Below are 26,591 nucleotides of genomic sequence, written 5' to 3'. Positions count from 1 at the left end.
ATTGTAAAAAGATAAATTGAAATTAAAAACATTTCTTTTTTTAATGCTTAGGAGCTAACAATAAAAAATAAATCTTTAAAAAAAGAAAACGAAAAAACAACGATTTTAGTTGTTCACAAAAAATGAGGTATGGTTGTCAGTATAATTTCCCATTAAATCAAAATATGCTTTTGGTTTTTGTTTCCATGATTATGCTAAAATCTGCTGATGTTCAAGGTTAAAAGTTGTTCACTCATATTATAATAAGTATTAACTGATCTACATTTTAGCCTTATTCTGTGAAAACTGGGCTAAATGCATGTGCATAAAGTGTCATTCTAGATTAGCATGTGCTAAACAAAAACTTTCCATTAAAGCGCAGAGTGTCGACCCTTATTATTCTTGGAGGACTATTTACGCAGATTATTTAAGCCCAGTTTTTGCAGAATAATGCTCAATTGTTCATGAGTATGGTTTGGAGTGCAATGTTGCTGTTTGATATTGCAGTGTTTAATCAGGGCGACGAGGGGAAGTCCTGGTACATCATCCTCAAGGGGTCCGTCAATGTTGTCATCTACGGGAAAGTGAGTGATCAACAGTTATCTCATCCTTGTTTGAATCCTGGCATAGGCTTATTATTGGCAATATATGTAATACAGTTTGTATTAAAGTCTTTCTGTAATTTTTTGCAGTAATTCAGTCATGAATTTGCTGACAATCAAAACTATATGCAAATGTTACAATAAATTGAATACATACATTTTGTTATGTGTTCACGTGTTTCTTTCAGGGTGTTGTCTGCACACTTCAGGAGGGTGACGACTTTGGAAAGTTGGCTCTGGTCAACGATGCCCCTAGGTAGGTTTAGCGGTAAAACACATCTTGTCTAGTCCTAACAACGATTGCCCTAGGTAGATTCAGGGGTAAAACATGATTTGTCTAGTCCTTAACTACTGACCATGAAATTATTTTGGTTCAATATGTTCCGAATATGAAACTTCTTGCAAGTTTTCTATATACAAAAGTAAAGTAACTATTTAGTTAAAATCTCTATTGCCCATTTTCATCCTTTCTAGAATTGCATTTATATAGCACTAAAGTACTGCTATACCAATTCATTTGTGGTAGAAAATAATAACTTGCAGCAAAAGTGATAAGCTTTTTGCTGAAAATATTTTTCAAAGTATCATAATAGTTTATATTTAAAAAATAAATATAACAAGATCAAATTATTTGTGTTTTGGAAAAAACTGGGCCTAATGCATATGTGTTAAGTGTCGTCCCATAACAGCTTGTGCAGTTGGCACAGGCTAGTCAGGAATGAAGTCTCCAAGATCACCAGATTTTCACTAAAGCAGATTTTTTTTTAAACAAAAAATGCCATATAATCGGAAAGTGTTGTCCCTGATTAGCCCGTGGGAACTGAAAGGCTTATCTGGGATGACACTTTTAGCATAGCCTGTGGGAACTGAAAGGCTTATCTGGGATGACACTTTTAGCATAGCCTGTGGGAACTGAAAGGCTTATCTGGGATGACACTTTTAGCAAATGCATTTAGCCCAGTTTTCCCAAAATGAGGCTGAAATTAACTTGACATATCACAAAGAGTGTTGATTACATATTACCATAGGGCTGCCACTATAGTGCTGCGAGATGACAACTGCCACTTCCTCCGGGTAGACAAGGATGACTTCAACAGAATCCTGCGGGTAAGTGAGTGAAGTACTCCAAAACTTTTTAATGGTCTACATTCTTAATTGTTAATAGTTCTTAGTAGCTGTGAATGTGCATTTTTAATGATCTTATTTTAAAATTGCTTAAGCCACGCCCCTTTTTAAACTTAAATATAATATTGATTATTTATATACAATGCGATATGTTTTTGGGATGTGGCTTTGGGTGGTATTTATCATTTCAGTCACAGGGTCTAGTTATTTCTAATGAGCTGCGTACAGTAAAAACAGTCCGCACTGGATAATCAGGACTGACACTTTCATCTTTTATGGAATTTTTGTTTAACCCTTTCAGCGCTGGAACCGAATTTTAAAGGCCTTTGCAAACAGTTTGGATCCAGATGAGACACCACAGAACGTGGCGTCTCATCAGGATCCAAACTGTTTGCTATTCTGATAGTATTCTTTGAAAAAAAATATTAAAAAATGCTTTTTTTAGAAATTCAGCAGACAACATTTTAGCAGACAATACATTTCCCAGCATGCAAAGGGTTAAAGGAGGTCTCTTCTAAACAAAGACTGCAGTGTAGCCAGAAAGTGTCGACCCTGATAAGCCTGTGTTACATGCATTAAGCCCTGTTTTCCCAGAATGAAGTTCTATGTATTCTCCCCTCTTGTTCAGGATGTTGAAGCCAACACTGTGCGCCTCAAGGAGCACGGTCAGGATGTCCTGGTACTGGAGAAGATTCCCTCCAACATGCAGGCTGCAGACGGCACCCTCACGTCACACTACAAGTAACATGTGCTTTCAATTACCAACTGACATTTCCTTAGGGGTTCATAGCATAGCGATGCCACAGTGCCATATCATTTTCATATTCTTATTGTTTCAAGTTGTCATTGGTAAAAAATGAGTGGCTGAGAGATGCAAACAGATACAAAAAAATGTAGAAACATTGTCAGTGTCTTTGCCTTGGCACTTTGTAGGGTGAGATCAAATCTGGGTCATTTGTTGTATCCAAAAACTAGGTCACCATTTTAAAATTAACCTTCTTAGCACCCCAAAGGCCACATTTATGTCTCGATATTGATTTTAACCTTGCCAGAATGTTTGTTTAGGCAACATCTCGAAGGACTTTTGTATCTGGGACATTTGCATCCAAAAACAGGTCATATCCAAGAAAAAACTTGTTACCTGTTTAAAAAAATTATCTTGATCTTTATAAAACTTGTTTAGAATGTTCAGTTTGGCAATACCAAGGCTGTTCAAATCTTGGTATTGTGCACAAAAACTAAGGTCACCTGGTCAAATCTTGTATTCTTTCTAGGGACAACATGTATTACTCGAGAGTGATGAAACTTGGTCGAATTGTTATCTTGACAATATCTAGGCCAAGTTTGCATTTAGGTAAGATGCGTCTAAAACTAAGTCTCGAGGTCAAATTCTTAAAAAACTTGTTTCCTCTCTCGAGGCCACATTTATGACTTGGGCTTGATGAAACTCGGTCAGAATGTTTATCATGACAATATGAAGGCCATGTCAGAATGTTTATCATGACAATATGAAGGCCATGTCAGAATGTTTATCATGACAATATGAAGGCCATGTCAGAATGTTTATCATGACAATATGAAGGCCATGTCAGAATGTTTATCATGACAATATGAAGGCCATGCCAGAATGTTTATCATGACAATATGAAGGCCATGTCAGAATGTTTATCATGACAATATGAAGGCCATGTCAGAATGTTTATCATGACAATATGAAGGCCATGTCAGAATGTTTATCATGACAATATGAAGGCCATGTCAAAATGTTTATCATGACAATATGAAGGCCATGTCAGAATGTTTATCATGACAATATGAAGGCCATGTCAGAATGTTTATCATGACAATATGAAGGCCATGTCAGAATGTTTATCATGACAATATGAAGGCCATGTCAGAATGTTTATCATGACAATATGAAGGCCATGTCAGAATGTTTATCATGACAATATGAAGGCCATGTTTGAATCTTGGTCAAGTTTAGTAAAAAACTAGACCCACTGGTCAAGTGGTGAGCAATTGTTGTCCTTGAACTCAGGTGAGCATTGAAGGGTCACAACGGCCCTATTGTTACCTAATTGTCAGTAAAAAGGAGTTGTATTTGAATTCAACATTTTGTTGAATAAGCTTAATTTAATTTCAGTCTTTGCCATAGCTGTGTTTTCATAAATAAAAGGATGGGGATGTGTATAGATGTGATATTAACTTCAGTTGCTATGGTTACTACTATCCCCTTAGTGACTACAGTTGCTATGTTACAGGTACTCTGTGATGGCTGGTACACCAGAAAAGATGCTGGAACATCTCCTGGATAGTCGCCTGGACAACAAGAATGAGACTGAGATAGGTAAGGGACCAGTATTAATTGAGCTGTGTTCTTGAAAATGGGGTTTAATGCATGTGCGTAGTATAGTCCCAGAATAGCCTGTGCAGTCTGGACAAGCTAATTATGGAGGACATTCTCAGCTTTATGGTTATGTGGATTCAAATTAAGTCTAGTCTTAGTGAAACTCCAGTTTAGGCGCAAATTGCTATCCCAGATTAGCCGGTGTGGACTGATCAAACTAATCTGGGACGACACACAATGCACATTCATTAAGCCCAGTTTTCTGAGAACAAGGCTAAATTGTGTGACTAATTTATGGTTTCAACAGTTTATTGCATATTAAGTCAATAGTCATTACCCACATATGCCTTTAATGCACAAAATAACAGTTTTTAATAAGTGTTTTATGTCAAAATATATATCTTCCATATGAGCATTTATTTGAGTTGCTTGAAAAAAAGGCGATTTTAAAAAGTGCTAGAAATGGGCAAATATGTTTAAAGTTAATATGTTTGTAAAGAATTTACTACTGTACAGGATATGTTGATTACTTAGATTACAGTATGTATTTAACATACCGATGACTGAAAAACTGCCAAATATGAAATAATTGTAATATGACTATCAAACAAGTTTGTTTATCTGTTAATGGCAGATTTTGAAAATATATACTATGGACAACATTTATAATGGCTTATTTCAGAACTTTAAAAAAATAAGCCTTGTTTAGGAAAATGTGGTTTAATGCCTGTGTGTTAAGTTATATATCATCCAGGTTAGCCTGTGCAGTCTGCACTGGCTAATCAAGGACGACACTTTGCTTCTATGGTATTTTTTTGTAAAAAGAGAGGAATCTGCTTTGCAAAAAATCCTATTTAACTAGAAATTTTCGTCCCTTATTAGCCTTTGCGGACTGCGCAGGCTAATCCGGGATGACACTTTACACACATGCTTTGAAGCCCATTGTCCCAGAGTGACTGAAATGTTCAATAAGTTACGTTACATGAATATGTGTTCACTGCTTGCAGATGGTTTCCTGGAAGACTTCCTGCTCACACATGTTATCTTCATGCCGTGTAACCACCTCTGTCCTGTCCTGCTCTCACAGTATCCTTCCATCAATCAGCTTACACCTAGAGGCATATGAGCCTATCCTCATATCAATCAGCATACATCTAGGCCCTTCTAGAGATCAGTATTATAGCTGGTCAGCCAAATGGCTACTGTTTGGCCAAAGAGGCATTGTTGAAGGTGCCTAGTGACCATTATGTGTGACTACATGTTAACACCCCGGCCTCACTGACAGCTATAGTCTATATCTTGTCTGCAATAAAATCTGGGGCGGGGGGGGGGGGGGATAGCAAAAACAATCTTCTTGAAAATACAACACACATTTCTCGTTGTACTCTATTTTCAAAATTAAACAAATTGCATTTGGCCTCTTTTTTTTTGAAGAAATTTGTTTTATATAATCCTTATAACTTTATTGGAAGGTTGTTGTTATTCTTGGACGATGCAAATGTGTTCCTGTAGTTTCTGTTTTTAGCTCACCTGAGTACAATGTGCTCATGGTGAGCTTTTGTGATCGCCTTTTGTCCGTCTTGCGTTGTGCGGCGTCAACATTTGACTTGTTAACTCTCTAGAGGCCACATTTATTGTCCAATCTTCATGAAATTTTGTCAGAAGATTGGTCTCAATGATACCTTGGATGAGTTTTTAAATGGTTACGTTTGCTTGAAAAACATGGCTGCCAAGGGGCGGGGCATTTTTCCCTATATGGCTATAAATGGCTATAGCAAAATCTTGTTAACACTCTAGAGGCCACATTTATTGTCCGATCCTCATAAAACTTGGTCAGAAGATTCATCCCAATGATATCATGGACGAGTTTTAAAATGATGTTGGTTGGTTGAAAAACATGGCCGCCAGGGGGCGGGGCATTTTTCCTTATATGGCTATAGTAAAACCTTGTTAACACTCTAGAGGCCACATTTATTTTCCGATCTTCATGAAACATGCTAAGATGATTTGTCCCAATGATATCGTGGATGAGTTCAAAAATGGTAACCTTGGCTTGAAAAACATGGCTGCCAAGGGGCGGGGCATTTTTCCTTATATGGCTATATATGGCTATAGTAAAATCTTGTTAACTTTCTAGTTTGCTCATGAAATTTGGTCAGAACATTGGTTTCCTGTGTAGTAAAGTTTGGTTTTATTATGTCAATATTATGTGACATTAATTGTGTTATGTAATTTTTCATAACACAGAATTTTCATAGTTAACATAACTTTTTATTCATTAACACTTATGATAAGCCTTTCAACTAAGAGATAACTGAAAGAAAGACAACATGTACATGATTTTGCAGTATTTATGCAGTATTAATCTCCCTTGTTTAACCTGGTTCAGTAATTTATTTTTAGTTCTGCTCCGGAATTTGGGAAGATATTGATCATTTATAAATGCACTGTTCTGAGGGAAAATTGACTACTCTGCCATTGATCTCTTCTGAACTGTATAAAATAAGCTGTTTGGGCTCATTTAAACACCTCTTGATGCTGTCTTGAAAAGTCAACAGCTCTTGAAAAAGGTTGGAATTTTGAAATAATTAAACTCTAAATTATTTTTAACACCGGCATCAAGACATTTTGGCATTATTTTCTAAATTATTCTTATTATTTAGATTATTTTTATTTGGCATTTTCTAAATTAGAAAGACTCTATTCTATTTCAATAACTGTAGTAAACGCTTCTTATTTTTACATTTGATTCACTGAAGTTTCCTAATCTCCATAAATATTGTTCTTTAGATTAAATTGACATGACGCTGCCTGTCAATCAAGTTCTTATCTATGAACTGATCTACCAATCAGCGATCGATTAATCGGGCGCGTTAGTTAGCAACGAACTGTCCGCCATTTTCTAGACAAGCTATGTATAGGTTCACTTTTACTTAAGCAAGTTTCTTTTGTTTTCCTCTTAAAAAAAAGTAGATTAAAATGGTTAAACGGTGTCGATGGGGACTCTGTAACTCGGACAATCGATATCCTGAAAGATTAGTTGGTGACATTTAATTTATATTGTTTCCAAAGCCGAAAAGAGATCTTGAGAAGTGTAAGAGATGTATAAATGCATGCGGTCGTCACTACGAACAACTGAACGTCAACACTGTCAAAGACAATTATAACATATTTTTATCGGATATACTAGCAGATTTAAATAGTTTATGTTTTCGATCTGATTATCACATAATATTTCACGTTTTTTTTAAATAGTTCTATCAGTTACTAGGTCATTAATATACAGAAGCGAGGTTCATCTGCTTTACTTTAAGAGAAATAAAACCCAGCATGAAGCCTAATTTGTGCTGTGTTTTATTACTCTTATAGTAATGCACTTTATTGCCATTATACATGTTATTATAAGGTGACACGTGATATATTATATTAATAACGGTATCTACACATGTGCAGACATGTGATGTCACCAATGAACGCTTTTAATCCACCTTTTAGATAGAATGCCTAGTTCTCATTTTTTTCAACGAGTTTCGTTTGATTTGTTAGGGAAAAAAAGCGGAAATGAAATAAGGCTAAAACGGTGTGAATAGGTTTTATGTAGCTCTGACATTCGGTATCCATAAGTTAGATTAATTAAATATATGCCATTTCAAACGCGGAAATGCGGTCTTGACAAGAGCAAGTGGAAGCCTCAATGTGTAGAATTACCTAGATCACCCTTATGGAGCATTTATTAAATTTTTAAAAACTGGAAATGTTATGTTAGAAATAACTTAAGTATGAATTATATCACGTGTGCTTGTAGAATAATAGAGAAGATTGGTACCAACTTTGCGTAACTTAACAAAATCCCCGTTATAAATCGAGTTTTGTGTGTGTCAGATTCAAGTGAAAACGATTATTACACTTATTATTATTACACTTTCTAGACTAACAGTAACTTATATTTATATCAGTTTTTTTGACAGATTTTGAACTTCTTTTTACATTCATTCAGGTATTTGCTGTATGTTGTTCATTTTTGTAACGATACTTAGATTCTTTAGACTTGGCTTGTACCTGTTCTTAATTTTCTGTCATTGTTCTTCATTTTCCGACTTCTTTGAATACAAAATTAGTAATTTTTGTTAAAGCTGCTTTGGTTTTCACTTATAAATAAATTCTTTGAGTGTATTTAGGCGTCCCTGACTGAATGCCTTTGGTTGATAGAATTACAACCAGTCAGTATATTCATCCTGACCGGAAATAAGTTTGTCAAATAAATATTTCCGCATTACATAGTGCTTACCAAGTTACATAACGTGTAACCGTCCTGTGACCGGTTCATTTGCGTAAGTGTAGGAGACCGCACTACTACACCTGGATAGGACAGTAGAGTGCGAGAATGGTTTGGATTGGTAAAAAAACATGGCCGCCAGGGGGGGTCTTTTTCCTTATATTTATATAATAAGAAAGCTTGTGAACGCTCTAGAAGTCACATGTTTTGCCTAATCATCATGAAATTTTGTCAAAACATTAGGTATGTGGATGTCTGGGACGAGTTTGAAAATGGTCGTGATCAGTGAAAAAACATGGCCGCCAGGGAGTGGGGCAGTTTTCTTTATATGTATATAGTGACAACATGTGAACAGTCTAGAAGACACATTTTTTTCCTAATCTTCATGAAATTCAGACATATCTTGGAAGAGTTAAAAAATGGTTCAGGTCTGTTAAAAAAACATGGCCGCCAAGGGGCCATTTGTTGTTCATTCTTCATGATACTTGGTATGAACATTTGTTCCATTGATATCTTGGGCTGCAAAGAACATGTCATTTCATTTTATCTCAGGTGAGCGACATCAAATTTATTTTCTGTTAGGGTTCCAATATCATTCTTATCTTCCACCACCACCATTATTTTTTGTGTTCCTTAACTCATCCAAGCTATCATTCCTCCACTGCGGATGGTTCGGAGCACGAAGGTTTTGAGTTCATGTTAAACCATAAGAAGTGTGTCCTCCATTTTGTCCAGGAGTGGTCAAATATCGTTGGAGCTGCATTCAGAGAAGACGTGACCATCAATGCGTTCCTGAAGGTAATAATAGTTGGCAATATCAGGAATGTTTAGATTAACTATACCCCCTCCCCCACCCCCACACATTCAAGTGGAGGGGGGCGCCAGTATACTTGATTCACCTTCAACATCTGTCTGTACTGTCAGGGGTGTGATTTTTCCTCTTTTCAGCTGATTTCCTCCCTTTCAATGTTGAACTAATTTTACAAATAGTTGTAAACTTTGCTGGATCTATATAGAAAAGAAGAGTTAAGATGAACCTTGTTAGGGGGGTAGAGTATTTTCCTCCCCTGAGGTGGTTCTTAAATCACCCCGCTGACTGTGACACGCACTGGTCAGATGGAGTGCTTCGACAATTTTCAACATGCAACATTTTAACTTGCACGGGTGTTTTCTATTGTGCGTAAAAAATTGTAACAATAATGTCCCTTTTTCAACTTACAATTTTTAAAACATGAACACTACAATTTTCTGCATGCTTATTGTGATCATTTGTTGTCTGACTTCAAGCATCAGCATTAAGCTTTTAAACGCTCTAGAGGCCACATATATTGCCCATCTTAAAGATTTTCGGTCAGAACATTTGTCCTTATGATATCTCGGCCCCGTTGGCAACTGGATCATTTGGGGTTAAAAACAAGGTCATAAGGGTCAAAATGAAGAAAACGTGTGAACACTCTAAGAGGTCACATTTATTGCACAATCTTCATGGTCATAAAATTTGTCCAAAAAAATGGACATAGTTTGTAACCTTGGGTCTAAAACTAGGTATCTAGGTCAAATTAAAGGCAAAGCTTGTGAACACATTAAATAAGCTTGAATTGCTTATATTGCACAATCTTCACTTAATCAGAATATTGTCTCAATTATACCTCTGCCAAGTTTTGAACTGGGTCAAGGAGAAAAACTAGGTAACAAGGTCAAATAAAACAAAAACCTTGTGAACTCTTAACTGTCACATTTCTTGCCCTAGCGTTATGAAACTTGGCGAGATAATTTTTTTACGTGATCTCTTAGCTGATTTGAGAACAGCAAGTTGGTAAACAAATTGTTATGTAAAATTGATGAAAAAAACTTGTGAATACAATAGATGACAATTGCCCAAGTGTCTTAAAACTTTGTCAGAATAATTATCCCAACTATATTAGGATGTGGATATGAAAAACTAGGTCAATAGATCTTTTCACTAGCTCCTGAACACTCTATAGACAAACTTGTATGCTCAATCATCATGAAACTGGAATATGAAATTTGATTATGATCATATTATAACAAAATTCTAAATGCTTCTTGAATCCTCACAAAAGCTGCTCAACACAGTTTGTTTGGTTCGAGTCTCAGTTGAGCAACCTAGGACCTTTGACCCTTTTGTTTACAACTGCAATAAGTGTTGAGAAACAGGTAAATTCTGTAGCATGCTTGCATCGTTATACACGTAAAAAGTAGATGCTTTTGTTATTGTTTTCAGGAGTTACATATTTGTGTAATGAGTGACCTGCAGGACTATCCGACCTTGAAAGATGACCTTAAACCTTTGGAAACAGTTCTCAGTACTCAAATTGGGTATGTGAAGTAAAACTAAAAGGAGCCTTTTCACAGATTTTGACATGTATTGAAGTTTGTCATTAAATGCTTTAAATTGATAAATGTAAACATTGAAACTAAATAGCTCCAGTAAATAACAATAATACAATTTAAGAAAGAAAAAAAGTATTCCTGAACTGGGCTCAAACCACTGACCCTTTGAGTAAAAGACTAACTTTCAAACCACTTGGCCGTCTGTGCTCATACTGTGAGTGTTGTTTTTTATTACTTTTTATAAGCCATCCTCATAATGTCACAAAATATAGCAATAACAACAAAACTCTTCAAATTTTTCAATCGTTTCACATTTGTAGGGCTTTATAATTCTCAGGTTTTTAAATCGTCAAAGGATGCATATAATAGATATTTTAGAACATGGTAAATTTCCAAGATATTACTGTTTCCTCGGAAATATCATAACTACAACGAAAATTGGCAAATCTGAAACTTTTGTTTCTTTTTTTGACAATTTACTTGAAAAACTTGAAAAGGTCCCTTTTGTAAACTGTAATCTTCATAACTCTTTTACCTGTAATTGTTTCTCTATTGTTTTTTAATGTTTAATAAGTTTCGTCTCTACGATGTTTAGCATCTACAAAATTAAATTGTATTATAGGTGCCATTTAAACATGCAACAAAGTCTTTGTCACTTTTAGGATACTCGTTAACAGATACCATTTGTAGTAAAAACATGCCCTTACATAATATTTGCTGATTTGGAAAGTTTAAATAAATGTATTCTATGATTTGCCCAATTATTAGCTTACCTGATTGCTCAGGTGAGCTTTTGTGACCGGTCTTTGTCCGTCGTATGTCCGTCCGTCCGTAAACATTTGCTCGTAAACACTCTAGAGGCCACATTTCTTGTCCCATCTTCATGAAACTTGGTCAGAAGCTTTGTCCCAATGAAATCTCGGCCAATTTCGAAACTGGGTTGTGCCTGGTCAAAAACTAGGTCACTAGGTCAAAAAAAAAGAAAAACCTTGTAAACACTGTAGAAGTCACATTTCATGCCCAATCTTCATGTTACTTTGTCAAAATGTTTGTCTTAATGATATCTTGGTTGAGTTCAAAAGTTGTTCCGATCCGTTGAAAAACATGGCCGCCAGTGGGTGGGGCAGTTTTCCTTATTTGGCTATAGAGAAACCTTGTAAACACTCTAGAAATCACAATTTTTGCCCAATCATCATGAAAGTTGGTCAAAACATTGGTTCAATGATGTCTTGGACGAGTTCGAAAATGGTCGAGATCGGTGAAAAAACATGGCCGCCAGTGGGCGGGGCATTTTTCTCTATATGTATATAGTAGCAGTTTTCCCTATTTGGCTATAGAGAAACCTTGTAAACACTCTAGAAGTTACAATTTTTGCCCAATCGTCATAAAAGTTGGTCAAAACATTGGTTTTATTGATATCTCAGATGACTTTGAAAATGGTCGGGATCTGTGAAAAAAAATGGCCCCCAGTGGGCGGGGCATTTTTCTCTAAATGTTTATAGTGAACACATGTGAACACAGTAGAAGTCACATTTTTGGCCCAATTTTCATGAAATTTGCTCAGAACATTTGTTTCCTTGATACGAGAGTTGAGTTCAAAAATGGTTCCGGTCAGTTGAATAACATGGCTGCTGAGAGGGGAGGGGGGGCAGTTTTCTCATTATGCCCCCCCCCCCCCCCTTGAGAAGAAGAGAAGGTATATTGTTTTGCTCATGTCGGTTCGTCCGTCCACCAGATTGTTTCCGGATGATAACTCAAGAGCGCTTATGCCAAGGATCATGAAACTTCATAGGTACATTGATCATGACTCGCAGATGACCCCTATTGATTTTCAGGTCACTAGGTCAAAGGTCAAGGTCACAGTGACCCAATGCAGTAAAATGGTTTCCGGATGATAACTCAAGAACGCTTATGTCTAGGATCATTAAACTTCATAGATACATTGATCATGACTCGCAGATAACCCCTATTGATTTTCAGGTCACTAGGTCAAAGGTCAAGGTCAAGATGACCCGAAATAGTAAAATGGTTTCCGGATGATAACTCAAGAAAGCTTAGGCCTAGGATCATGAAACTTCATAGGGACATTGATCATGACTTGCAGATGACCCCTATTGATTTTCAGGTCACTAGGTCAAAGGTCAAGGTCACGGTGACCCGAAATAGTAAAATGGTTTCCAGATGATAACTCAAGAACGCTTATGCCTAGGATCATGAAACTTCATAGGTACATTTATCATGACTCGCAGATGACCCCTATTGATTTTCAGGTAACTAGGTCAAAGGTCAAGGTCACGATGACCCGAAATAGTAAAATGGTTTCCAGATGATAACTCAAGAACGCTTATACCTAGGATCATGATACTTCATAGATACATTTATCATGACTTGCAGATGATCCCTATTGATTTTCAGGTCACTAGGTCAAAGGTCAAGGTCACAGTGACCCAAAGATGTAAAATGGTTTCCGGATGATAACTCAAGAACGCTTATGCCTAGGATCATGAAACTTCATAGGTATATTGATCATGACTCGAAGATGACCCCTATTGATTTTCAGGTCACTAGGTCAAAGGTCAAGGTCACAGTGACCTGAAATAGTAAAATGGTTTCTGGATGATAACTCAAGAACGCTTATGCCTAGGTTATGAAACTTCATAGGTATATTGATCATGACTCGCAGATGAACCCTATTGATTATCAGGTCACTAGATCAAAGGTCAAGGTCACAGTGCCAAAAAACTTATTCACACAATGGCTGTCAAGGTCACGGTGACTCAACTTAGAAAAATGGTTTCCGGATCATAACTCAAGAATGCTTACGCCTAGGATCATGAAACTTCATAGGTACATTGATCATGACTCGCAGATGAGATAATGATGAAACTTGACCAGGATGTCTGTCTGGACAATATCTAGGTCAAGTTTGACATTTGGTAAAGATTGAATGAACCGACTCCTCTCAGTTGAGCGAACTAGGGCCATCTTGGACCTCTTGTCTTTTATATCTAACATTTTCAATATTGATTGTTGAAATTGAAACGACTGTATATTTCAGCTTGAAATTTTTTACTTGCAGTTCTCCAGCCAACAAAATGAAAAAGCGTTCTTCAGGCACGTTCTCGTTTTCGCGGAAGCAAGTGAAGGAATGCTTTCAAGACGCCCCGAAGAGTCGCAAACCCTTCAGACCTACAGATGAGAGTAAGTGAAGAGTTCTCAGTGGTTCTTTATGGAATTCAAAAGATATGCTCTGGGAAAATGGGGCATAATGCATGTGCGTACAGTGATGTCAAAGATTAGCCTGGGCACTTTGCACAGGTTAATCAGGGACAATACTTGATGCCTTAACTGGTTTTTATGCCCCCGGGTAGTGTTGCATAAAGCAGTTGAACTGTCTGTCTGAAACTTTTTTGTCCGTCTGCCTGTCAGTCTGTGCGTCCATCTGAAAGCTTAAACATTGGTCATACATTTTGCAATATTGAAGATAGATACTTGATATTTGGCATGCATGTGTATCTCATGGAGCACCACATTTTGAATGGTGAAAGGTCAAGGTCATCCTTCAAGGTCAAAGGTCAAATATATGGATTCAAAGCGGCGCAGAAGGGGGCATTGTGTTTCTGACAAACACATCTCTTGTTGGCTTTTAAGACACACCCTTTTAATGAAAAAGACATTAAAAGAAAGCTGGCATAGATACATTTAAACCATTCAATATTGTAAAAGGTCTTAGCCATTGAAACATAGAATTAATTTAAATCAAAACACCAAGCTTACTGATGTGCCTGTAAGCCAGCCCGTAATGCATGTAGATGTTTATCCCTTCAACTCCCATTGCTTGAATTGTTGAAAGACATACCTACCATTTTTATCCTCATCAATTCCAGCTATATTCAAAGTCTATTGTGCGGACCACTCCTATACTACGCTCAAGTTGCCGTTGGAAACGAAAGTTGGATCACTATTGGAATCTACCATAGAGAAGCTCGGTCTGGGTGAAGACCTCATACTCTGTGAAGTGAAATCTACAGGAGGTAATTAACTCTTTCAGCGCTGAAACTGAATTTTGAAGGCCTTTGCAAATAGTTTAGATTCAGATGAAATGCCACAGAACGTGGCGTCTCAGCGTCTCATCAGGATCCTAACTGTTTGCTATTCTGATAGTATTCTTTGAAAAAAATTGAAGAAAATGCTAATTTTAAAAATTCAGCAGACGACATTTTAGCAGACAACAAATGCATGCAAAGGGTTATGCCTCGTTCTTGGAAAACTGGGCTTATTGCATGTGCGTAAATTGTTGTCCCAGATAAGCACCTGTGGTCCGCACATGCTAATCAGAGACTTTCCGTCAATACTGGATTCTTGTTTATAAAAGACCTCCTTAAAACAAAAAATTCCATAAATGGGGGAAGTTTACACACACACATTGAGCCCAGTTTTACCAGAATGAGGTTTAATTGGTGACTGAACCTTAGCCACAACTTATACAGTATTCAAAGCGGATTCCTAATTGCACATGTTAACACTTTACAACTTAGATACATATTTTTATGTATTTGTAGTCCCTTAGAAAGTTAAATTTAATTAAAGACCTTTCTTACAAGATTCAAGTTTTAAAGGCTTCATTTCCAACCCTTAGATACTGATGAGCAGCAAACAGCATAAAACCTGAACAGTCTGCGAGTTACTTTGCACATAGCCATTTTAACTTTGTTTCTGAGTGGGAAAGAGTTAATAGCACATGAAATTGAAGCTCCAATATGTCAAGCTTTCTAATTGGTCAATATTCATTTTTGAGACTTGGCTGGAGATCTAGAAAGCACATATTTCATTGACAACAGCCAAATATGTCAGAATTTAAGACTTGTAATGTCTCCCGAATCAAAACAATCTAAACAAAACTTCATACTGAAAATATGTTTACATTTTTGTACAAATTATTATAATGTCAGTATTGTTATAAACGTTTAGTTGGAATCATTTAGACATTCCAAGTACTGTAAATAATTTATTGTCTTTGGCATGAATTTTCATAGTTTTTTCACATAATGACTCTCTTGGACATGAGATGTCCTTGATTTCTTATTTTGGAACAAAAACAAATAAGGAATGTGGTGTGAGTTTCTAATGTGTTTGAGTTAAATTTGTACATTGGTCAAATCCACGACAGTTAATGTCCCACAATAAATAATGATTTTACAGTATTTCTCTGACAAATGTGTGTATGTTACTTTCAGAGCGGGTCATTTTCAAGGACAATGACCTCTGTGTAACCACTGGACTTAGCATTAATGGGCGCCTGTTTGTTACCCCCAAGGAACATCTAGATGCGCTGGTAGGCATTGTAAACTGCACTTTTATCATCCCCATTCAACAGCAATTTATTAAACAGTTTCAAATATACTTCTGTTTAACATGCTTAGGAATATGTTATTGATTTCATAGGCGACCTTTTCTATGAGTGTCCATTCCCAAAACCTTATTATGGTCAATTTTTTTACCAGTCTTGTTTGAGAAATATTTATGTGATTTTGTAAGTGGAGGTAATTTACATTCTGTTTACATGCTATAGCAAGATATAGTTTTCAGCAAGAAACTTCAAATATTATGATTGAATAACATCCCTGAGCCTCACTGTGAGAGAACGCAGCACAATTCATGAAGTGTTTTCTCAGATTAGCCTGTGAAAGGCTAATCAGGGCAACATTTTCAAAGAAAACTGGATTTTTGCTTAGAAGAGACTTCTTTTTAACAAAAAATACCGTAAAAGCAAAGTGTTGTCCCTGATAGTCTGTGCATACTACATACTGGGAAGAAAACTTTACGCACATAAATTAAGCCCAGTTTTCTCAGCGGGCTGCTCATCTGTATTATAATGTATGCACATCATACAATTCAACATTCCACACCTGTAGGCTGTATGCACATCAGACAATTCAACATTCCACACCTGTAGGCTGCATGCACATCAGACAATTCAACATTCCACACCTGTAGGCTGTATGCACATCAGACAATTCAACATTCCACACCTGTAGGCTGCATGCACATCAGACAATTCAACATTCCACACCTGTAGGCTGTATGCACATCAGACAATTCAACATTCCACGCCTGTAGGCTGCATGCACATCAGACAATTCAACATTCCATACCTGTAGGCTGTATGCACATCAGACCATTCAACATTCCACACCTGTAGGCTGTATGCACATCAGACAATTCAACATTCCACACCTGTAGGCTGTATGCACATCAGACAATTCAACATTCCACACCTGTAGGCTGCATGTATGCACATCAGACAATTCAACATTCCACACCTGTAGGCTGTATGCACATCAGACAATTCAACATTCCACACCTGAAGGCTGTATGCACATCAGACAATTCAACATTCCACACCTGTAGGCTGCATGTATGCACATCAGACAATTCAACATTCCACACCTGTAGGCTGCATGTATGCACATCAGACAATTCAACATTCCACACCTGTAGGCTGCATGTTTGTTCCCTTTCAGACGCCCCTCCCCGAGCAAGAGGGTCCCACAGAGAGCACATTCTCCAGCATCGAGGGGTTCAGTTCCCGGGAGATGGCCTACCACCTGACCACATACGACTGGGAGCTCTTCACCTGCGTTCAGGAGGTAGTTTAAAACTTTTTTATTTTAGCTCTATTGAATCAAAAGCCTAAGGTATATTGAAAAGTTCTGGAGTCAGTTTCTTGGGTAGAACCAGTTCTTGGTGTATTTTGGGGAAATCTAAAGAATGCTACCACAGTGGGGATCAAACCAGTGACTTTCTGGTTGCTAGGCCAACACCATATATCCACTAGTCCACAGGGATCTAGTCTTATTAAAGAGATAGGGAGTGTCATTATAATTGTTTTAGCAAATTGTATTGTTTATTGTATTTTAGCTGAAAGAACATTTTCAATAAGTTTTGGTTATCAGGCAAATATTACCCGATTTGCAGTGAGTAATATATGGGAAAATGTATGGTATAAAGACGACAGTTTGAGCAAAACAAAATATATGTCATGATTTTATGGCATTTGAGTTGTCTTTTCAGAAGCTATTTAATTCTGGCATAACTATCTATAGCAAAAAATGTGTGATCACTTTTCATTACTTTGCCTGCCCTCAACATATGAGCCTTGTTGTGGTGAAATGGGCTTAATGCATGTGCATAAAGCGGGCTAAATGCATGTGCATAAAACGGGCTAAATGCATGTGCATAAAACGGGCTAAATGCATGTGCATAAAACGGGCTAAATGCATGTGCATAAAACGGGCTAAATGCATGTGCATAAATGCATGTGCATAAAACTGGCTAAATGCATGTGCATAAAACGGGCTAAATGCATGTGCATAAAACTGGCTAAATGCATGTGCATAAAACGGGCTAAATGCATGTGCATAAAAGTGGCTAAATGCATGTGCATAAAACAGGCTAAATGCATGTGCATAAAACTGGCTAAATGCATGTGCATAAAACGGGCTAAATGCATGTGCATAAAACTGGCTAAATGCATGTGCATAAAACGGGCTTAATGCATGTGCATAAAACTGGCTAAATGCATGTGCATAAAATGGGCTAAATGCATGTGCATAAAATGGGCTAAATACATGTGCATAAAACGGGCTAAATGCATGTGCATAAAATGGGCTAAATGCATGTGCATAAAACGGGCTAAATGCATGTGCATAAAACGGGCTAAATGCATGTGCATAAAACTGGCTAAATGCATGTGCATAAAACTGGCTAAATGCATGTGCATAAAACGAGCTAAATGCATGTGCATAAAACGGGCTAAATGCATGTGCATAAAACGGGCTAAATGCATGTGCATAAAACGGGCTAAGTGCATGTGCATAAATGCATGAGCATAAAGTGTAGTACTCCATAAACCTATGCAGACTGCACATGCTAATCTAGGACACTTCTTTACGCACCTGCATTGTGCCCAGTTTTCTGAAAAGGTGCCTTATATTTCCCGTAGTATGAGCTGATATACCAGGTGTTTGGCCGCTACAAGTTTGCCAAGATCACCGCCAACCTGGACACCTTCCTCCAGCGCTTCAACGAGATCCAGTTCTGGGTTGTCACGGAGATGGTCCTGTGTACCAACCTCAGTAAAAGGGTCTCCCTGCTGAGGAAGTTCATCAAGCTTGCTGCACAGTGAGTCTCTGTAAAATCCTTAATAGACAGCATCTGGCCTTGCTCCACAGTGAGTCTCTGTAAAATCCTTAATAGACAGCACATGGGCTTGCTTCACAGTGAGTCTCTGTAAAATCCTTAATAGATAGCACCTGGGCTTGCTGCACAGTGAGTCTCTGTAAAATCCTTAATAGACAGCACCTGGGCTTGCTGCACAGTGAGTCTCTGTAAAATCCTTTAGCAATCGAGCTAAAATAAATAGGTTTAAACTAAAATCCTTAATAGACAGCACCTGGGCTTGCTGCACAGTGAGTCTCTGTAAAATCCTTTATAGACAGCACCTGGGCCTTATCATTTCCCTCAACGAGTCATTAAGAATGTCTACTATTTGGTGCTTTGTTGTTAACACTTTCATAATTTGACTGTTTATTGACATTTACCAGTTAAAACTGTGATATAAATTGTTTTGTTTTTTTTCATTTTGTAAAATCTCTTTCCAGCAAAAATTATTTCATTTGTACTGGAAATAATTTATTTATTCTTTCTTCCAGCTGCAAAGAGTTCCAGAACTTGAACAGTTTCTTTGCTATAGTGATGGGCCTCAGTAACATAGCTGTCAGTCGCCTGTCACAGACCTGGGAGGTACGTATGAGCCTCAAAACTGGGCTTTATGCATGTGCAGACTGCACCGGCTTATCTAGGATACTGCACAGGCTATCTGGAAGGACACTATGCACATGTGTAAATTCCAGTTTTCCCAGAAAGAGGTACCAACAGAGTGCACTCATATTGGATTTACCTTTGAACTAACAGATAACTCTTATTGGATTGACAAATGAACTCTGTTCTGTATATCTTGAATGTTTTATCGATGCATTGAAATCAATTGATGAATAAAGAAATTATTTTCATATTGCCCAATCCTTAATTTTTTAAGCTCACCTGTTACTCATGTGTTTTCAATTTTTATCCAGGTACCACTAGAGACCACATTTGTCATCCAATTTTGATGTTGATCAGAAAATCTAACTTGATAATTTTCAATCTGGGTTAAGTGCGTGTAAATACTAGGTCACCAGGTCAAATCTCAGAAAAAGCTTTTTACCACTCTAGAAGCCACAATTTGGACTCAATCTTGATGAAACTTTGTAGAGTGTTTATCTTTGCAATATGTATGCAGAGTATAAAAATGGGTCACGTGCATTTAAAAACTATGTCACCAACTCAAATCTTAGAAAACCCTTTTAACCACTCTAGAGGACACATTAATGACCCAAACCTTGTAACCACTCTAGAGGACACATTAATGACCCAAACCTTGTAACCACTCTAGAGGACACATTAATGACCCAGTAACCACTCTAGAGGACACATTAATGACCCAGTAACCACTCTAGAGGACACATTAATGACCCAGTAACCATTCTAAAGGACACATTAATGACCCAATCTTGATGAATCTTGGTCAGAATGTTTGACTTATTCATATCTGGGTGTAAAATCCAAAATCTAGGTAATCTTGTCAAATCTATAAAACAAACAAACTTATAAACAATGTAGAGACCACATTTATGTTTCAATGTTGATGAAACTAATTAGTAAAAATCTTTATCAAGGTCATGTTCGATTCTGGGTAAAAAGGAGTAAAAAATTAATCACCAGGTCAAGTCATTAACAATTACCGTGAACTCAGGTGAGCGCTTTAGGACCCATCTTGGCCCTCTTGTTCTTTATAAATAATCAAACAAAATTGGAACATTGTACTGTTTGTGAAATAAAGATTACTTTTGTAGTTTGAAAAATAAGAAAAGCATTAAATATGTGTTAACCCTTTCCTGATCAGTTGCAACTTGAAAATTGCAAGATGCATACAGCCAAAATACAAAATGTATTCTGTTTAGGTTTTATGCTGCTTGCTGCATCTTAGAGATGGACATGAAGGCTTTACAACATTAATTTAGTAAGATAGGTCTTAAATAAATAAAATGTGATTTTCTTAGGGGCAATAAACGTGTCGATGGGCGTATCTAAGCTAAGTGGGAAAGGGTTAATTTTTTAAAAATAATTTCTTATTACTACATGCATGTAAACCATGATACAAATCTGTACTTTCAGAAACTGCCAGGCAAGTTCAAGAAGATGTTTGCGGACTTTGAGACCCTGATGGACCCGTCCCGTAATCACCGGGTATATCGCTTCTCTGTGGCCAAGATGTCGCCTCCCATCATACCCTTCATGCCACTCTTAATGAAAGGTGCTAGACCCGCGTCTTTTAAGATTCATAAGTTACTCTTATCTTGTGATGAAAATAAAGTTCGTATAAGGATTGGTGATAGAAACTTTATGTTTAAGAACATTTGTATGGTGGATTTAAATACTTATTATCAGTTTACTTGAAATGTTATTGATATGTGTAGGTTAAAATCTTCAATAAATGTAAGTCAGAAAAAACAGATTTACAATTTCAAAAATTCTAGAATTGTCTTTAATTTTTGAGTGACTGCAATTATTTAATCTTCATTAGAATTGCTTGACAATGATCATTATTAGTGATTGGTTTTGTTATCATTTTAAAATAGAAACACTTTAACGAAAAGTATATTAAACTGTGAGTGTATTTTGTAGATATGACATTCACCCATGAGGGGAACAAAACTTATTTTGATGGGCTGGTCAACTTTGAAAAAATGGTAGGTCAATAAATATATTTTATGGACAACAGTATGAACAAAAAACGTTTTATCAAAGTATGCTTTATTTGAATTTTTGTTTAGGGATATCATTCTAATGACTGGATTTGAGCCTCGTTCTGTGAAAATGGGCTTTAATGCATGTGCATATAGTGTCGCCTCAGGTTAGCCTGTGCAGTCCACATAGGCTAATAAGGGACAACACTTTTCGCTTTTATGGTAATTTTGTTTAACCCTTTCCCTCATAAAAGGCAAACTGAAAATGTATTTTGCAACCAGCATTTAAATAGAACAGGTTTTATGCTGTTTGCTGCTCATCAAGTAACTTAGGGTTGGAAATGAAGCCTTTAAAACTTGAATCTAGTAAGAAAGGTCTTTAACTAAATTTAACTTTCTATGGGACTCCAAATGAATCAAAATACGTATGTAAGTGGTAAAGGGTTAAAGGAAGCAAAAATGAGATTGCGGTGTAAAGTGTCGTCCAAGGTTTTCCTATGCAAACTACAAGGCTAATCTGGAAGAACACTTTGCACATGTGGAAAAAACTTCTTTCCCAGAGAGAGGCTCAAATTTTCAAATTAATTCAAATGAGCCTTGTTCTGAGAAAATTGGGCTTCATGCATGTGCGTAATGTGTCTTCCCAGATTAGCCTGTGCAGTCGACACAGGCTAATCAGGGACGACACTTTCCGCTTTTATGGTATTTTTAGTGTCAAGGAAGTCCCTCCTTGCCGAAAATCAAGTTTAGGCGGAAAGTGTCGTCCCTGATTAGACTGCACAGGCTAATCTGGGATGACACTTTATGCACATGCATTATGCCCAGTTTTCTCAGAACGCGACTCAAATGATTTTTGTTTTTCTGGGTAAAGATGCTTCATAAAAAATAATATAATGTGACACCTCAACTAAATTAAATGTACCTGTATGTTTTCTTATCATGTTGGTATATTCTTACAACATTTATATCTTCTTTATTTAAGTGATTTAAGGGATAAGGGATAATTTTCTTGATCATTTAAGAGGTTAAATGATTCTGTCTCTACAGTAAACCATTGTATACCACCATTATGGTGTGTGTTTTTTTTCAGCATATGATTTCACAAACACTGAAGACGGTGCGATTCTGTAGAAGTGCTCAACTGGGTAATTTACTTCGCTTTTTTAAAATTTCTTTTACTAAAAACATGTTGCTGGTTTGCTGGATTGTTTAAGTTGGACTACCTTGAAATTCGTTTTGCAAACGTAATGCTTTACTATTTGTTTTTGCGAATATGTAAAAAATAAGTGTTATACAATGATAAAAAAGAACATCTTAATAATACTTTTAAAATATTGCACTTGCATTCTCCATTTCTTCTATCTATATTTGGGCCATGCTCTGTGAAAAGGGTGTTTAATGCATGTGCGTAAAGTGTTGTCCCAGATTAGCCTGTGCAGACTGCAGACGACACTTTCCACTTTAATGATATTTTTTGTTTAAAGAAAGTATCTTCTTAGCAAAAATAAGTCTAGGCGGAAAGTGTTGTCCCAGATTCACCTCTGCAGACAACACTTTACGCACAATTAAGGAGCAGGGTATTTTAAATCTCCGGCATTAAAATGAGAGGATGAATTGTTACTGCGTAATTATGTGGAGGAAAGAGAATGTACTCAATTGTACTCATTTAATTTGTACTGGTTAGACTTGAAACGCTTTCCTTCTTTCTTCACAGATATTGAAGCCCCGTTAACTCTGAAGTCATCCGAGACGTCGGAGTATATTCGGGGCCTGCGTGTCATTGACAATCAACGACTGCTTACCAACCTCTCACACAAGCTGGAACCCAGGAAAAGCTAGTAGTCATGATGCTGGCCTGTTATAGACTCCAGTAGTCATGATGCTGGCCTGTTATATACTCCATTAGTCATGATGCTGGCCTGTTATAGACTGCAGTAGTCATGATGCTGGCCTGTAATAGACTCCAGTAGTCATGATGCTGGCCTGTTATAGACTCCAGTAGTCATGATGCTGGCCTGTTATAGACTCCAGTAGTCATGATGCTGGCCTGTTATAGACTCCAGTAGTCATGATGCTGGCCTGTTATAGACTCCAGTAGTCATGATGCTGGCCTGTTATAGACTCTAGTAGTCATGATGCTGGCCTGTTATAGACTCCATATCAGCAGTGCTCTATGAAAATGGGGCTTAATGCATGTGCATAAAGTGAAGTTTCATCACAGATTACCTTGTGCAGTACACTTTAAGCTTTTATTAAAAGAATGTTTAAAGGATGTCACTTCCAAACAAAAATCCTACCTTTTCCTGATTCAGAATGGCGTTGTTTACACCTCTATGAAGTTGAGGATTTGTTTGGAAATGGATGTTTTATACAACAAAGAAGGACTTTTTTTATACAGCCTGTCTCTACTCAATGAATATTGGCAACAACACAAAATGACCAAATTAACCCATTTATGCCTAGTGGGCTCTCCCATCCCTAAAGTGGATCGATTTATTTCCCAAATTAGGGATGTCTAGTATATTTATTTATATATTTAGAATATTTGTTACAGAAATTTCTTTAAGCAAACAGCGTAGACCCAGATAAGACGCCGCATCATGTGTCACTGTTTGCCAAGGCCTTTTTTCTAGACGCTAGGCATAAATGGGTTAAATTTGTTTCATTCCTTCATTTATATTTGCTGTCATGTCAGAATATGATGTACTGAGTATAAATAAATACATACCAGTTAACTTCTTCTTATGGTGTGTTCATAATAAGAATAAAAGTATCCATTTCATAATAGTATTTTGATATTAATAATTTTTTATAATATGAGGATTTGTTCATCTTAAGCCAGCTGTGTGATTTGCTCATTATATTAACATGGACAGTCTGTTTTCTTTTATAAAATGACAAAAATAACTTTCATGTCAGAAAAAGCATTTCCATGACAACATATGTTTTTATAATTAAAAATATATTGATAAAGACTGACATACTGTTCTTCATTCATAGAGTGTGATATTTATGTAATGTTATTGTTTCTTTATTTCATGGTACACACAGGATTGCTTGAATACGAGCCACACTATGGGAAAATGGGGCTTAATGCATGTGGGTAGTCGTCACAAGCTAGTCACGGACAACAGTTTCCGCCTAAATTTGATTTTTGCTAATAAAGAAGATACTCCCTTAAACGAAAAATTCGATAAAAGCGGAAACTATAATCATCCCTGATTTGATGACTGCACAGGCTTTTATGGGACAGCACTTCAGGCTGCACAGGCTTGTATGGGACAGCACTTCACAGGCTTGTATGTGACAGCACTTCAGGCTGCACAGGCTTGTATGGGACAGCACTTCAGGCTGTACAGGCTTGTATAGGACAGCACTTCAGGCTGCACAGGCTTGTATGGGACAGCACTTCAGGCTGCACAGGCTTGTATGGGACAGCACTTCACAGGCTTGTATGGGACATGACTTCAGGCTGCACAGGCTTGTATGTGACAGCACTTCAGGCTGCACAGGCTTGTATGGGACAGCACTTCACATGCTTGTATGGGACAGCACTTCAGGCTGCACAGGCTTGTATGGGACAGCACTTCAGGCTGCACAGGCTTGTATGTGACAGCACTTCAGGCTGCACAGGCTTGTATGGGACAGCACTTCACAGGCTTGTATGTGACAGCACTTCAGGCTGCACAGGCTTGTATGGGACAGCACTTCAGGCTGTACAGGCTTGTATGGGACAGCACTTCAGGCTGCACAGGCTTGTATGGGACAGCACTTCAGGTGCATGCATTAAGCCCCATTTTCCCAGAGCAGGGCTCATATGAGTCGTGCAATATTTAGGGCTCAAGTGGTTTTCATACTAGTTCTGTTATTGTTGTTTTATAACTTGCATACGTGTAATTTTTTAATGTTTTCATTATTGTACACAATAGTTTTAATGTTAAAAAAACATTGTTTTGTAAATTATTATTTTGTATAATAGTGCTTTTAATGTTGTATATTTCTATATAGTTATTTATGTATGGTTTATGTATTTTATTTTTTCAATAAGGGTTCATTGTCAGCTCTTATGTCATTCTGTATAAATTACATTTTCTTTTTCAATTAATACCAAAATGTTTTACTATCCAAACATGTTCTTTTTCATCAAAATCAAAATTTGTGTTTTGATTCCTTTCCTTTTAGAAACAAAGAAAGGCAGAAAAAGATGTGTTTCATAAAGCCAAGACATTATTAGTGAAATTCTTTTTGTTAATGAATTTAAACCCCCATTCCAAAAATCCTCTTTAGTATGACAATTTTATCTTACTGCGTCCATGGTGATAAAAAGTATCCAAAGACTCAATATTTGGGACTGTGTATAAATGCTGAATAAAAATGTATATAATAATTATAATGAATAGAAAATTGCTCAGTGTGCTATTTTTGTATGATTTACATGTATGATAAAATGTGTTTTGTAAATATTGTGTATTTATCTGGAAGTAAAATGTGTTGTTATTATTCATCCTCTGCAGTAATTAAAATGACACAAATGGGAACAAATATACATACATGTTTAAGCCATGCATAATTTGTGAACTGCTATTACTTTTAAGAAGTACAAATATTAAAAAATAAATATGTCTGTTCTTAGATATGTTATGATTTTACTTGTCTATTTTGTTATGCTTGACAATTTTCTTCATCCCTGTATTTAAATCATCATGTAGGCATTATTTTTGACAAATCATTAATGAAAACCATTCAAATATGTATTTGAAATGTAGAGTCTATAATACATTTACTTGGGTTGGGGAAGGTTGAAAGCAATATCTAATCTTCATTTTATAATGTTAAGTTCTTGCATATTTAAAGTGTAGTTTTTTTGTTCTTGTACATTGAAGTTTTCATACCAGTACATGTAAATGAAAATCTAGCATTGCATTTCATGACACTTGTTTGTAAAAGTTGTTTATGTCTGTCATATTTTGTTAAGTATTTACCTGTGCAGAGATTAAATGACAAAACATGACAACGTGTGGCTTGTGAGTATGCTACGTTGAACTTTTATAAACAGA

The 26,591-nt window shown here is 36.7% G+C and overlaps 1 protein-coding gene across 2 annotated transcripts in view; it reads left to right on the top strand.

Annotated features, from left to right (window-relative positions):
* LOC127850765 (rap guanine nucleotide exchange factor 4-like) overlaps positions 1 to 26,548 on the top strand; it is a 152,949-nt gene extending 126,401 nt beyond the window's left edge. For both annotated transcript variants that reach the window (XM_052384055.1, XM_052384054.1), the window contains 18 exons: positions 487 to 563; positions 770 to 837; positions 1,610 to 1,688; positions 2,335 to 2,447; positions 3,968 to 4,053; positions 5,061 to 5,139; positions 8,977 to 9,127; positions 10,575 to 10,669; positions 13,764 to 13,885; positions 14,572 to 14,718; positions 15,922 to 16,019; positions 17,209 to 17,334; positions 18,690 to 18,868; positions 19,399 to 19,489; positions 20,963 to 21,101; positions 21,473 to 21,537; positions 22,625 to 22,679; positions 23,249 to 26,548. In XM_052384055.1, the coding sequence (XP_052240015.1) occupies positions 487 to 563; positions 770 to 837; positions 1,610 to 1,688; positions 2,335 to 2,447; positions 3,968 to 4,053; positions 5,061 to 5,139; positions 8,977 to 9,127; positions 10,575 to 10,669; positions 13,764 to 13,885; positions 14,572 to 14,718; positions 15,922 to 16,019; positions 17,209 to 17,334; positions 18,690 to 18,868; positions 19,399 to 19,489; positions 20,963 to 21,101; positions 21,473 to 21,537; positions 22,625 to 22,679; positions 23,249 to 23,373 (1,895 nt within the window). In that variant the 3' untranslated portion in view covers positions 23,374 to 26,548. The remainder of the gene's footprint in view (positions 1 to 486; positions 564 to 769; positions 838 to 1,609; positions 1,689 to 2,334; positions 2,448 to 3,967; positions 4,054 to 5,060; positions 5,140 to 8,976; positions 9,128 to 10,574; positions 10,670 to 13,763; positions 13,886 to 14,571; positions 14,719 to 15,921; positions 16,020 to 17,208; positions 17,335 to 18,689; positions 18,869 to 19,398; positions 19,490 to 20,962; positions 21,102 to 21,472; positions 21,538 to 22,624; positions 22,680 to 23,248) is intronic.
* Positions 26,549 to 26,591: the final 43 nt, after the last annotated feature.

This window comes from Dreissena polymorpha, chromosome 11 (genome assembly GCF_020536995.1).
Source record: "Dreissena polymorpha isolate Duluth1 chromosome 11, UMN_Dpol_1.0, whole genome shotgun sequence".
Lineage (NCBI taxonomy): Eukaryota > Metazoa > Mollusca > Bivalvia > Myida > Dreissenidae > Dreissena > Dreissena polymorpha.
Note: the sequence above shows the minus strand (reverse complement) of the source record. Positions and strands in the feature narration are given on the sequence as shown.